General features: G+C 33.8%; 1 protein-coding gene across 2 annotated transcripts in view; it reads right to left on the bottom strand.

Moving 5' to 3' along the window:
• LOC141461609 (optomotor-blind protein-like) overlaps positions 1–12,917 on the bottom strand; it is a 306,166-nt gene that overhangs the window by 193,393 nt on the left and 99,856 nt on the right. For both annotated transcript variants that reach the window (XM_074142770.1, XM_074142769.1), the window contains exon 3: positions 10,315–10,468. In XM_074142770.1, coding sequence (XP_073998871.1) covers positions 10,315–10,468 — 154 coding nt within the window. The remainder of the gene's footprint in view (positions 1–10,314; positions 10,469–12,917) is intronic.

The raw sequence follows: 12,917 nt of genomic DNA, 5'->3' as shown, positions 1-12,917 counted from the left end.
GTTCCACTGCCCTGAAGATGACCTAGTCCCCTAGGCCAGGGGTCGGCAACCCGTGGCTCGCGAGCCGCATGCGGCTCTTTTATCCAAATTTTGTGGCTCTTCAGCCTGCCCAAAATATATTGTATATTTCAATTTTATTGAAAGAAATGAAAATTTCATTTATTAAAGTAAAGATATTCTTTCAAAAAGAATTTTAAATGTGATAGGTTTGAAATTGAATAGAATTATATTAAAATACAGTACGTAATACGAGGTGTGTTCAAAAAGTAACGGGAATTTTTAAATTTCGCGGGTTTGGAGAGTCTGATTGTAAAATTTTTTTTTTTATTATGTTGGTACACATGCCCCTGAAGTACGATAACATTTTCAGTAATATTCATTGTTTACTTCTTAAGTGGCAGCCGTTAAGGTTAGACGTGTTTTTCGAGCTTGGCGATTTTTGTTTGTTAAAAAAAATGGATCAAAGAATTTGCATTAAATTTTGCGTAAAAAATGAAATAAAGTGTGTGAAATGTTAATAAAGGCATATGGTGAGTCTGCTATGAGTAAAACAAGGATTTACGAGTGGTATAAGCGTTTCCAAGATGGCCGCGAAAACGTTGAAGATGACGAACGACCTGGACGTCCAAGCACATCAACAACCGATGAAAACGTGAAAAAAGTGAAAGAAATGGTTATGAACGATCGCCGAATCACAATCAGAGAAGTCGCTGATGATGTTGCCATATCAATTGGCTCATGCCATGAAATTTTTTCGGATGTTTTGGGTATGAAACGTGTGGCAGCAAAATTTGTTCCAAAATTGTTGAATTTCGAACAAAAACAGCGGAGAATGGAAGTTGCTCAAGAGTCACTCAATGAAGTCGACAACGATGCGGATCTACTGAAACGTGTTATAACAGGTGACGAAACATGGGTTTACGGATATGATGTCGAAACTAAGGCTCAATCGTCCCAGTGGAGGCATTCTGGATCGCCAAGACCGAAAAAGGCTCGACAAGTGCGGTCGAATGTGAAGGTTATGCTCACTGTGTTCTTCGATTTTAATGGCATAGTGCATCATGAATTCTTGCCACAAGGTCAAACAATCAATAAGGAGTACTACCTACAAGTTCAACGCCGTTTGCGTGAAGCAATCCGAAAAAAACGCCCGGATTTGTGGCAAAACAATTCATGGATTTTGCACCACGATAATGCACCTGCTCACACTTCATTGTTTGTTCGTGAATTTTTGGCCAAAAACAAAACTTTAACGATGCCCCAGCCTCCATATTCGCCAGACATGGCTCCATGTGACTTTTTTCTATTTCCAAACATAAAGAGAACATTAAAAGGCCGTCGTTTTACAAGCATAGATGACATTAAAAGCGAATCGCTGAGAGAGCTGAAAGCTATCACAAAGATCGAGTTTCAGAAGTGTTTCGAGGATTGGAAAAAGCGCTGGCACAAGTGTATTGTATGCGAAGGGGACTACTTTGAAGGCGACAATATTAATGTAGATGAATAAATAAATATTTTTTTCAAAAAACGAAAATTCCCGTTACTTTTTGAACACACCTCGTATATAGGACTGCCGCCATTTTCATTCAAACACAGGTTTAGTTATTATTTATTCGTTTATTTACTTTGAATATGTGAAAATAAATATATAAAATTGTCAAAGTTGGGTGTTTTTGAACGTTACGCTTTTTCGTGGAGTTTTTGACGATGGAACCTTATACAACTGTCCTACTGGACAGTTTTAAAATATTTAAATGTTATTGAATATCATAAAATAATAATTTTTGAATATAAATGATCTACAGAGTTTCTTTACACCATCATCCTTGCGGCTCTTGGTAAGAATTATTAAAATTATTCAAGGAGAAATGGCTCCCTACTAAAAATAGGTTGCCGACCCCTGCCCTAGGCAGAAAGCTCGGCATAATAAAAATATATCATGACTGGAACTGGCAGTTATTTTTTCATCCTATTAGGATAGATTTTAGCAGAGTGGTTAGCGCACTGAACTGCCGCACAGTTTCAAGCCGGATGCTCTTCAATTTCTTGAAGTGATGGATAGTGTTAACTGTCACAGAATACACTCAACAAGAAACCGGAAATACAGTAGTACAGTACCGCAACAGAAAAACGCTCCGGATACCAATAATAAATTCAGATGGTAAAGTGTTATAATAAGAAAAATATATGGCAAAAAAACGCATGAGTTACGCAGTTTACGAAATTAAATTAACCGGAAATCAAAAGTAACCAGTTAGCTTCAATATTACACTTAAAAAAACTTTGATAATGTAAACATCTGTGGCCAAAATTCAAGCGTAAGCCTCAATTCTCTGGCCGTTAAATAGAGGGAAGAAAGAAAAAATCTTTTATTTTGTCCTGAGACAATATCCTTTAAGGACAACGAAAGAAGTACAATAAATAAAAGAAATTAATCAATGGTCAGCTCAGTGGTAAACCTTTAGAAAATATTTACTAATTTTGTAGCAATAATACAATAATATAGGGTTAATAATTCAAGTATTAAATTAAATAACAATAAATATAACATTAATTGGCGCCATCTTTGAATATCTGCAATAAATAATTATTCTAATCTATTTCAAATAATGCTATTGTTGGTTGTTAATAAAGTAGTGCTGCACGAGAAACGAGACAAATCTCGGGACTTGAGCAACCGAGATCGAGACATGATATATATCTCGTCGAGAAATCTCGGTCTCGTCTCGGTTTTTCAAATATTAATTTTTAGCTACAAAATTATAAAATTGTGTTCTTTATTAATAAATAATCATTACGGGTATTGAATTAATTATTAAAAGATACGATTTTATTATATATGTTCAATATTACTACATCTATTTGACTTCGAATTACATAAGTAAAGTAAGTAATCGCCTATTTTTTCAGGCCGGGCTTTACGTCCAACTACCAATTAGGTGTCGCGGACGGAGGCGACTAGCAAACATACTTTACTATAAATTTCTCATATTAACCATTAAATAAAATCCAAGACCGAAAATCGAACCCAGTACCACAATACACATTAGCTTCTTAGGTCTCGCACCGCTCGGCTACCGTGGCGGCCCCCTTCGAATTACATAATTTTTACATAAATTTCACTATTCATATCATTCATTCATTCAATTTCATAAATTTCACTATTAATAATCTAATACTTTGAACTTTGATATTATTTGAATTATATTTTAAAATTTTGGAATTAGTGAATTTGAAAAAAAAGACTATCTATGCATCTAAAAAATATTGCCACAAATTTTCGTTTTTAAGATACACTTTGCCCAAGCATTGATACATAAAAGAGCTTTTACTGAGTCAGAAGTTAGAGAAGATCTTCTATTGGTCATTATCAACGCAGCTTGCGAAAATAATCTTTCCGATGGCACCGAAGTTACACAGATATTAAAAATATCTTTTGCCATTCTAGACAAATTTTTGAAGGAATTCTCAAGTGTTTTCCACCATTCTAAAATGTCAACGTCTACTGGTGCTTGGTCTAATTTGGTGTAATTAATTATTTCTGTCTTCCATGCTTCGGTGATATTTGCTGATTTTTGAGCAAATGGTGCAAAAATATTGATGCAGTCGTCGTCGTCGTCGTCAAAAGGTGAATCATCAGATTCTTTATCTTCACTTTAACTAATGGAGCGGGAAGTTTGTTGGGAGGTGTAGTTTTTATTTCACGAATCGACTTGTTATGGCAGGCAGATATGTTATTTGGGTCTTTCATTTGGCGCATTTTTAACATCTTTTTGAAATTATATAAAGATATATAACAGTAATAGTAATATATGATGCATTGAAGTGTAAGTAGTTGTCTTCTTTTACACACATTTTCATTACCAATATATAAATTAAAATAATTATTAGAAAATAATAACATTTTTTGAAAAGATTATTAATAATAGCAAACCGCTTTTAATACTTAAACAAAAATTCAAAAAACCAAGACCGAGACCGAGACCGAGATCGAGACTGCATAAAGTCTCGCCTCGTCTCGGTCTCGTGCAGCACTATAATAAAGATGGTGGTAAAGAGTTCCTGAATAAAAAATATTGAATTCGCAATGAATTTTTGCTAGTAACTGTTCTGAATGGAGAAATATAGAATTGAATGTTGACTATTCTAGTGTTTCTAAAGATCTAATTGGGCCTTTATAACAAAATATCAAGTAAATAATGTGGGTGTTGATTCTGAAATTTGTTTGTTATGAAATTGTAAGATTATTAACAAAAATTGTAGACAATAAACTGTGCGTTTATTTTGCGGATTTACATATATGAAAGGAATGTGAATTGCAATTAGTTAGGCATACTGCTTACTGGCACTGCGGTTATCATATTCACGGCTACGTTAAAAGACTGGATCAGTACCACAGCCATTTGTATAACTCGACCCTAGTAAATCCTTCACGATTCATGTGTGTATTAAAATAATAGACTACGCCCCAGCTTTAAAAGGGGCTTTGATCTGCCAGCATCAATGGTGTTAGGCATTCTCCATACGCGCACAACATCTCTCGCAGAGATCCGGGGCCAATTTCTATATCAGCTGTAATAATCTTTCACATCAAATAAAGTGGCAGTAGTGTCGAGGGACATATATTGCAGGCGCCATGCGTTTGTTTTTAGCGTCCATGTTGCTCATAAGCAACTTCGTACCAAATTCTATAAATTGGGTTTTTTTTTACACTCGATAAGTATATTTCCATTTTCTATTATTGTTCGAGACTAGGCAGATTTTCGCGGGTGACATTGAGTCCAGCGTTTTGAGTCTCGCTACAAATTTTTGACGACTTTTCTCTTGCTACTATTCTCAAGGTCATAACTCACAAATTTTATTCCAATTCCGAACAAATGAGTCACATTACATACTTATCAATGTAGTACAATTCAGAAAAATTACTCAGAAAACTGCCTTAAATTAATTTTAATACAAATAATAAATTTATCTAAGCTTATGTAACGAGGTTTGTGGCAAAGGAATCTACAATCGACTGGAAAAAATAAGTTAGCGAGTTCTTAATGGAATGAATTTCACGGAATGAACCATGAATTTCAACAGGTTAAGTTTTATTCTTCAACAAGATGTTCCATTTAGGCTTCTATACAGTTTTTAATACCCTACTTCAGAAGGGTGTACACGGAGAAGAGGTCGAAACTTCGGGAGATGATTCAACAGCTGAAATGCAACAAAAAATGTTCTATTCACTGTGGCCCGATTCTCAATAGTGTCCAAGATATTTGCCTTTTTTTTTACTTTTCCGTCGATATTCGCGTTTATCGCCATAAAAACAGCGGTAACTTTTCTATCCTTTATCCTACAACAAATCTGCTTATTCCAAACGAAAGAGCATTAAACAATGAAATTTTTACTTTAATTCGGTTACACTACTTCCAAGTTTTCTGCATTTACACCCCTCTGTTCGGGGTATGTTTTTATTAAAAACCAAAATATCCAAATAATCTTGAAGCTCAATAAATGCCCAACTTTTTCTGTAATTGGGTGACTCCTTGATTCATTGAAAAAATACAGTTGAAAATTTTAACAAAAATAATCGAGAACGAATTTTTTTAGACATTAATGTAAAAATTTCATTGTTTTTAAAAAAGATTTACGATATCTTAAGATCCATTTTTGAGAAAATGATAAAATATTAAAAAAGACATTTTGGTAAAGTAGTATTTCATTGAGTCAATAGTCTACAATTAATTCTATTATATAACATACAAATAATACTTTGAATTATAATTATAGACTCCTTAACAAAAACTTACAGTTTAAAATGTTAAGTATAAGGGTTGATTAAACGCCAAAAGGAACGTACACAAATCAGCGAGTACCCAACATTTCATTAATAGTTAAGTAATTCTACTGCATTAATTTTCATTAATAAGTTATTTTTAGAATTTATTAGATGTCACAGACCCTAAAGGAGGGTTTGCCCTTTATTTTAAATAAAAATTGGGAATTTTATCTTTTATAGAAAAAGAGAAAAAAATTGTCAAAGTTGGGTGTTTTTCAACATTACGCTTTTTCGTGCAGTTTTTGACGATCAACCCTTATACAACTGTCCTACCGGAGAGTTTTAATATACATTTATATAATTCTAAATTTAATAAAATCTTTTAATTATTTAGGTATGCCACTGTCTTCATCAGGAAAGATTAAAAACGTTTGTGATTATATTGTAAATAAAATTGTTTAGGTTCAAAAAATATCGGTTTACGTTGTACAGCATCGGTGCCATAGATATTTTGGACAGACAAGAGCCAGTTTTACTAAAGAACAATCTAACCAATTTTTAAAATTGCATTTCAAAATAACCTTTTGCGTAAAGATGTAGATAATGTTCTGAATTCCAGGATTTAACTTCTACTTCAGGTTTTAGTAAGTACTTTTAGGCATCGAGGAGCATTTTCTTAATGTCAACATGAATATTGTTGTATTAAGATTATTTGTACAGTTAAAGCTTGTTAGCAATAAATCTACTAGTTTGTACACAATAGGGAGGAAATTTAAATTTAAGCCAGAAAACCTCTGTTTTACCTGTTAAAAAACAAAATAATTTTTGAAAATATCGTTTTAGTTCATTTTTTGGCAACGTTTTTTTCAGAAATCCATTAAATCTATGTAGTTGCCAAAAATTACACTTATAAACAAGGATATGAACAATACTTTAAAGAAAATTTGGGAATTTTATCTTTTGTATAAAAAGAGAAAAAAATTGTCAAAGTTGGATGCCATTATGACATTACTCTTATTCCTGTTCGAAAATATAGTTTTAGAAAAATGTCTGGTGCTTAAATTTGGAATTGGTTCAACCTGGCGGTTATCATAATCCTAGTAATAAATGATATTATTTAGAGAAGTACTTGCTAGTTTACATAGAAGATTTTTGAGTGATTGGATGTACATTGTTTTAAGATCCATATCTGCCATTAACTATTGTATTATCATATAATCCATATTTGCTATTCCAGAAATAGAACAGTTTTGAATTAAGAGAGAATCAAAGAAACAACTAATTTGAGACTACTTGGCCAGGAAGTGTATACAAGAGACTATGTGCTTAGACTGTGAATAGATAACAAACTTACTTTTTACTATTTTCTCGACATTAAGCTGGTCCCTTTTTTCTGTGGCCACAAAAGCGAGATTTTATGCAAACCACGAAGCTGTCTATAGACTGTTAATCCTAGTTCTACTGTTCAGTTCCCACGCATTTAATGGTATTCTTCACATTTTTGTTGCCAGAGTGTGTATCATTATCATAAGATATTTCCTATATTCAGCACTTTAACATCATATAATTCCAAGACTGGACGCACTAGTCGCGTTTTATAAAACTATTATCTATCTGCAGTTGTCAAAATAACTATTTAGTTACTTTAAAAAGTGAATTCTATGAGTCTAACTGTCTAAAAGCGTAAATTACGCGTAGGTATATCAAAAACTTACTATTTATTTATTGTTAACGAGATCGATAACCTTACAGAGAAGCGTAACCTCTTTCCGGGGAACTACCTTAAAACGATTTATTTTAGAAAAATCAATTAAAAGTTATATACTTATTTTTTTTAAAAAATGATTTAAGGCGCTTAAACATCTGTGGTTATTGGCGCCCAGAGCCTTTTTCAGTGCACTGCTGGCCTCCGGATAGTGTTCTCTCGTTACAGTTCCCTACATCGCCGGGCAGAGATCTGTAAGAAGCTCCTAGGAAGAGAAAAATCTAAGGGCCAGCAACTGGTATTTGAACCCGTGATCTCCGCGTGGAGATCCAGCAGACTAACCGCATAGCCCTTCCCTAAGACGAAGTTGTTATTTATATTGACCGAATCCCTAGCTAGTTCAATCCTAAATACAAAAATCCTAGGATTGACTAACTTCTTTTTTTTGAGAAAGTGAGCAATCCATTGCGTTAAAAACTTTGATTGATTGCGTCATCTTTTCTGTTTGGAGCAAAAGAAAGTTATCTGCAGTAGAAAACTCATTTTTGCTCCAAATCTAACCTAGGTTAGAGAATAAGTAATAATAAACGAGTCTGCATAAAGACTCGTTTATGCACCAGAAGATGTAGAATTGAACATACAATAGGGGGGCGCCACTAAACACATTTTCTGAAAAAAAAAAATGTAGATAACTCCTTTTTGCACCAAGCTCTTCAATTTCGGTCAGCCGATTTAATTTTACATATTTGAATTTTTAAATTGCAATTTTACAAGTTCGAAATTTTAAAATACTAATAAGAGAAGATCGTGCGAGTTTCAAAAGAATTTTGTTTTGGAATCAGGCGCGTTTTGAAACATGTTTTTATGCTGTGTAAACTCAAAATCAGAGATTTGATAAATTTCAGCGTTAGTGATGAATAAATGAATTGATTGGAATTTACTTTTTTGATCACAAAATGATTTAAGGAATAGAAATTAAGAGGTAAAAACGGCCCAAGTGAAAGAGAAATGATGAAACGAGGGGACTGCAGTAAGCGCTCCCACAGATATAGCTTACACAAGGGCCATTCTGTGCAAACAGTGTGGGATGCCGACAAAAGGTTGCCCCCAAGTAGCTCCTAATGTAGCTCACCACCTTGTTTTTGTGAAGCGCTCAAATTTCCGGCTTGCAGGCGCTTTTTCGGCCAGTCTCGGGCCCTCATTCATTGTGCAGTTCTAACTATGTTGTACAGGCATTCCCAGTCCGGCGCCATCTAATGCATATTACATTATTAACGTACGAAAGAAAACAGTAGCCAACGCCACTATCCCAAATAGCTTTTAGTTGCGCACCACTGAACTCGACCATTGCTCTTACAACCGCTTTTTCTGTCTATTTTTTAGATTATTTCCTTCTACTCTAACTAACAAAAATAAATACATTTTATTTGTTACATTAAGGTTGTTAAAGTTCGGTCAAGTGAACCTTTTAAAGTGAATTTTCCTGTTGGCAGAGGAACTACATTGTCCAGTAGTCTCCCATTATTTGGTGGTCTCGGCCACTGTGGTTAACAGACTGATTACCGCCCAACAAAGAGCACGAATTAACTGGACAACACAGTAAACACCATCTATTGTCCAAGAAATCTTCTCCTTATTGTGCAACTTATTCCTTTACGAAACTCATACAAAACCTTATTAGAATGGAGAAGATCTTATGTGATTTACTCGCACAACTTACTGTGATGGGAAAAGATATTTTGAGAAGATTTTGTGTGATCACTTACTCGAGTTACTAATGTGGTGAAGATATCTTGTGATCATTTACCCGAGTTACCAGATTGAAGATATCGTGTGATAATTTACCCGAGTTACTAAAGTGTACGAGATATCGTGTGATCATTTAACCAAGTTACCACTTTGAAGATATCGTATGTTAATTTACCCGAGTTACTAAAGTGAACAAGATATCGTGCGATCATTTACCCGAGTTACTTAAGTGGAGAAGATAATGTGTGATCACTTACTCGAGTTACCAGATTAGAGTTCTCGTTTGATCACTAGAATGTATTAGAATCATTTCCTAATATAGGTATGCTAACTAATACCACATTAGTAAGGATATACTATACGTAAAGTAATGGAGAATACCAAATAATGCTATAAATAAATTGAAGTATTGCGGAATAGAGAATCATTAATGCTTGTCCAACCTTACATGAAAATCAGAATTTGAAAGAAAATACAGTGTCGACGTCAAGTTATGCTGGTCCAGAAGCAATCTGATTTTTTGTATCTATTTTCTGTTTATGTTAGGTTTTTTACTTTGATGTTCAAGAAAATTGATGATATATGGTGTACAATGCCTTGAAGTTATATTTGAGCAGACCTAAAGCAAGGAGGAAAGTAAAAAGACCAAAAGTATCATGTCAGCGATATCAAGGACGATTTTAGTAAATTGAGAGTAAAAAGGTGAAGAGCCAGGGAACACAGAAGACTGGATTAGGATTATAAAGAGCCTTACCCAAGGATTGTCTGTAGTAATATGCAGGTTGGTGGTAGTGATCACGAACGTGGATTTATAAGTGGGAGATCCCCAGTACGAATCCCGCGTTTAGCTTGCTTTTTTATTTGTTAACAAAAAAATGTTAATAATGGCTTCCGCCACCCATTCACGATATCTTATTGGTAGCTGAAGATTAAGCCCCGCCTGAAGCATTAGGCTGCTATAGATAAACCAGAAAATAGACAATAGGTTCATCCTCCAATATAAATCAAACTTCTTAGTCAATCAATCTTTCTAAAAATCCATTTTAAATGATCACAAAAAAAACAACTAAATTTAAAATAAAATTGTACTCACGAATCCATGCTTATCGGAGATGTTGTTGGTAAGTTTCAGCTTATGGAAGGAAACAACTTTCTGCATCCACTGTTCACCAGTCGAAGGTGAATCTGGGTGTATATACATCCGCTTTGGCATTTCCGGATCGGCTTTGCCAGCTACCATCCACCTGCTGCTTGTTCATATCAACAGAAACATCATTAATACAAAAAATAAATAAACATGGATGGTATAAAATAGATGTGGATAGTAATATACAACACTATTCGGTGGAAATGTATACAATGATGTATGCTGCCAGGTGCAGGAAGTCTTTTTGTAGACTCAAGCACGATTCAGGATTCATCTTAATATTCAATCAGTTTCAGCTTGTATCCCCAGGATGATGGGCTAAATATAGTACTGTATCGCTCAAATTTTTGACACACTGATTTCAAAAAAGTACTTCGTCTTTAAGTTCTTTTAGAATATATGTTTAGAATGACCTTAATTAAAACTGTCCGGTAGGACAGTTGTATAAGGGCTGATCGTCAAAAACTGCACCAGAAAAAGAGTAACGTTGAAAAACACCCAACTTTGACAATTTTTTTCTCGTTTTCTATAAAAGATAAAATTCCCAAATTTTCTTTAAATTATTGGGCAAACTCTCCTTTATAACGGTAATTTTTTTGCAACAACCCAGATCTAAAAGGTTTCGAGAAAAAAGTTGCCGAAAATGAGCAAAAACCGCTTTTTCAAAAAATGTTCTTATTCTTGTTCTTCTTGTTACCTTACTGAAAACGTTTACTCGTTTTAATGATTTATTAGAAAATATTTCCCATGACTTACCTCGGTCTTTATGAAGGTATAAACTATTAGTTTAAATTTGAAACAAGCAATTTTATTTTAAATACTGAAGCAATGTTTCGCCACTTTTATTCAATCGGCGGGATACCAAATTATTATTTCATTCCGTTTGGTACGCCAAAACGTTTACAATTTATCATCAAGATAAAACACACATTTTTTCAAACATTTATTGATATAATTTAACGTCCTAATGTCGTTGAATTGTTCGATGTCGAGGAACTTTGTTTTACAAAAATCAGAGTTGTGTTTGATTGGAATTGAGTTTTTTTTTCCATTCCCAACTATCCTGTCACAGAAGTCCTTTTAGTCGAAAGGACTCTTAACTCTACAACAATTCATTTAGGTACCAACTGTAGAGGATGCTACAATAACAGTTTGGTCAAAATTGGTCAACTGAAATTTGACTTTACTGAATAGTTTTTTCCAGTATTTTGTTTTTTAAAATATTTATTATTAACTTGGTACCCAAATTGTATACATGTAAATCTATAAAATTTATCATTTTTATCAGGATAAAATTCGATTGGAGGGTAGTTCTAGGGCAAAGAATGAGTGGATTATACCTCTAACGTGCCATTTTTCAGTATAGAATGGCCCCAATCTCTTGTTTTACGAGTTGTTTTCGTAAGGCTTTCCCTGTAAGATTGTATTTCAGTGTAACAATTTTAAACAATTACCATATCATTAATTTTCTGTTCCATGAACGGTTTTTCTCTTATCGTTAATCACGTAATTAAAATTTTCTCAAAATATAAGAATTTTTACTAATAAGAATTGCAAAGAAACAACAAAGAATTTTAGTCGTATCCATTTGTTTGAATCCTAGCTATACTAGTTCATGGTTCTGTTTTCTATTTCTGTATTAACCTGTAAAGCGTGTAAACCAAATCTTTGTTTCGGTACGTTCGACGTGTATACTCGTTGTGAAAAATATAAAATTGCCAACAACTAGAAAACCTCGAAATTTTAATAAAATACAATAAGAATATTATCTGGTTTGGGGATGTTTCCTTTATCTTACCAATAGAACTGCCAAGTATTTTATACGGAGGTTGGAGTCAGCCAAATGATAAGTGGTTGGTACATGTTTGGTCTCCGCATTAGAGATTGGGGAATTACGCACACAAATAGAAGCTCTCAACCCTTGTGCAATGCCCGTTTCTACCTTAGATAGAGGTTCAGAACCTCAGTACGAGCATGATTTCATTTTGCACAGAATTCAAAGCATTTTTCTATTCCTTGTAAAAGCTCTTGCGTCCCTAGTTAAACTAGAGCAATGCGTACGTGAAGCGGTGCAAGATTTTTGAATGAGCACAGAATGCTCTGGTAATCTCAAGGCCCCAGAGATTGCAGTGACGTTGTAAACTTTTGGTTGTTTTGCCTCCTGCGTTCGACGTGTATACACGACATTGTCTGATTTTAATTCCGCACACTGTGATGGGTTTTTTTAAAAACTAAATTCCACGCTTAACTGGTTAAATACAATATTTTCTTTATTAATCTATGTTTTCATATTTTGCTTATGAATTGTACCAAACTTTTATTATCTTTCTACAATAAGTTAAAACAGAGAAATAAGACCGAAAAGTAAAATGAAATAACTAATGAAACAAAATGTATAATTGTATAAATTTAATTGGGAGACGTATAACCTTCAAAAAACTAAATCTCTTTGAAACCTTCTATTTTCCAATATGTACTTGAGGTTTCAATAAAACAGGTAAGTAGTTTTTGGTATAAAGATGGATGAAAAACACCAGAGGAAACTGGGA

The sequence above is a fragment of the Rhodnius prolixus genome, unplaced genomic scaffold (assembly GCF_049639745.1).
Source record: "Rhodnius prolixus isolate KJV_2025 unplaced genomic scaffold, Rpr scaffold_12, whole genome shotgun sequence".
Taxonomy (NCBI): Eukaryota; Metazoa; Arthropoda; class Insecta; order Hemiptera; family Reduviidae; genus Rhodnius; species Rhodnius prolixus.
The sequence above is the reverse complement of the archived record's forward strand: the minus strand, read 5'-3'. Positions and strand labels throughout refer to the sequence as shown.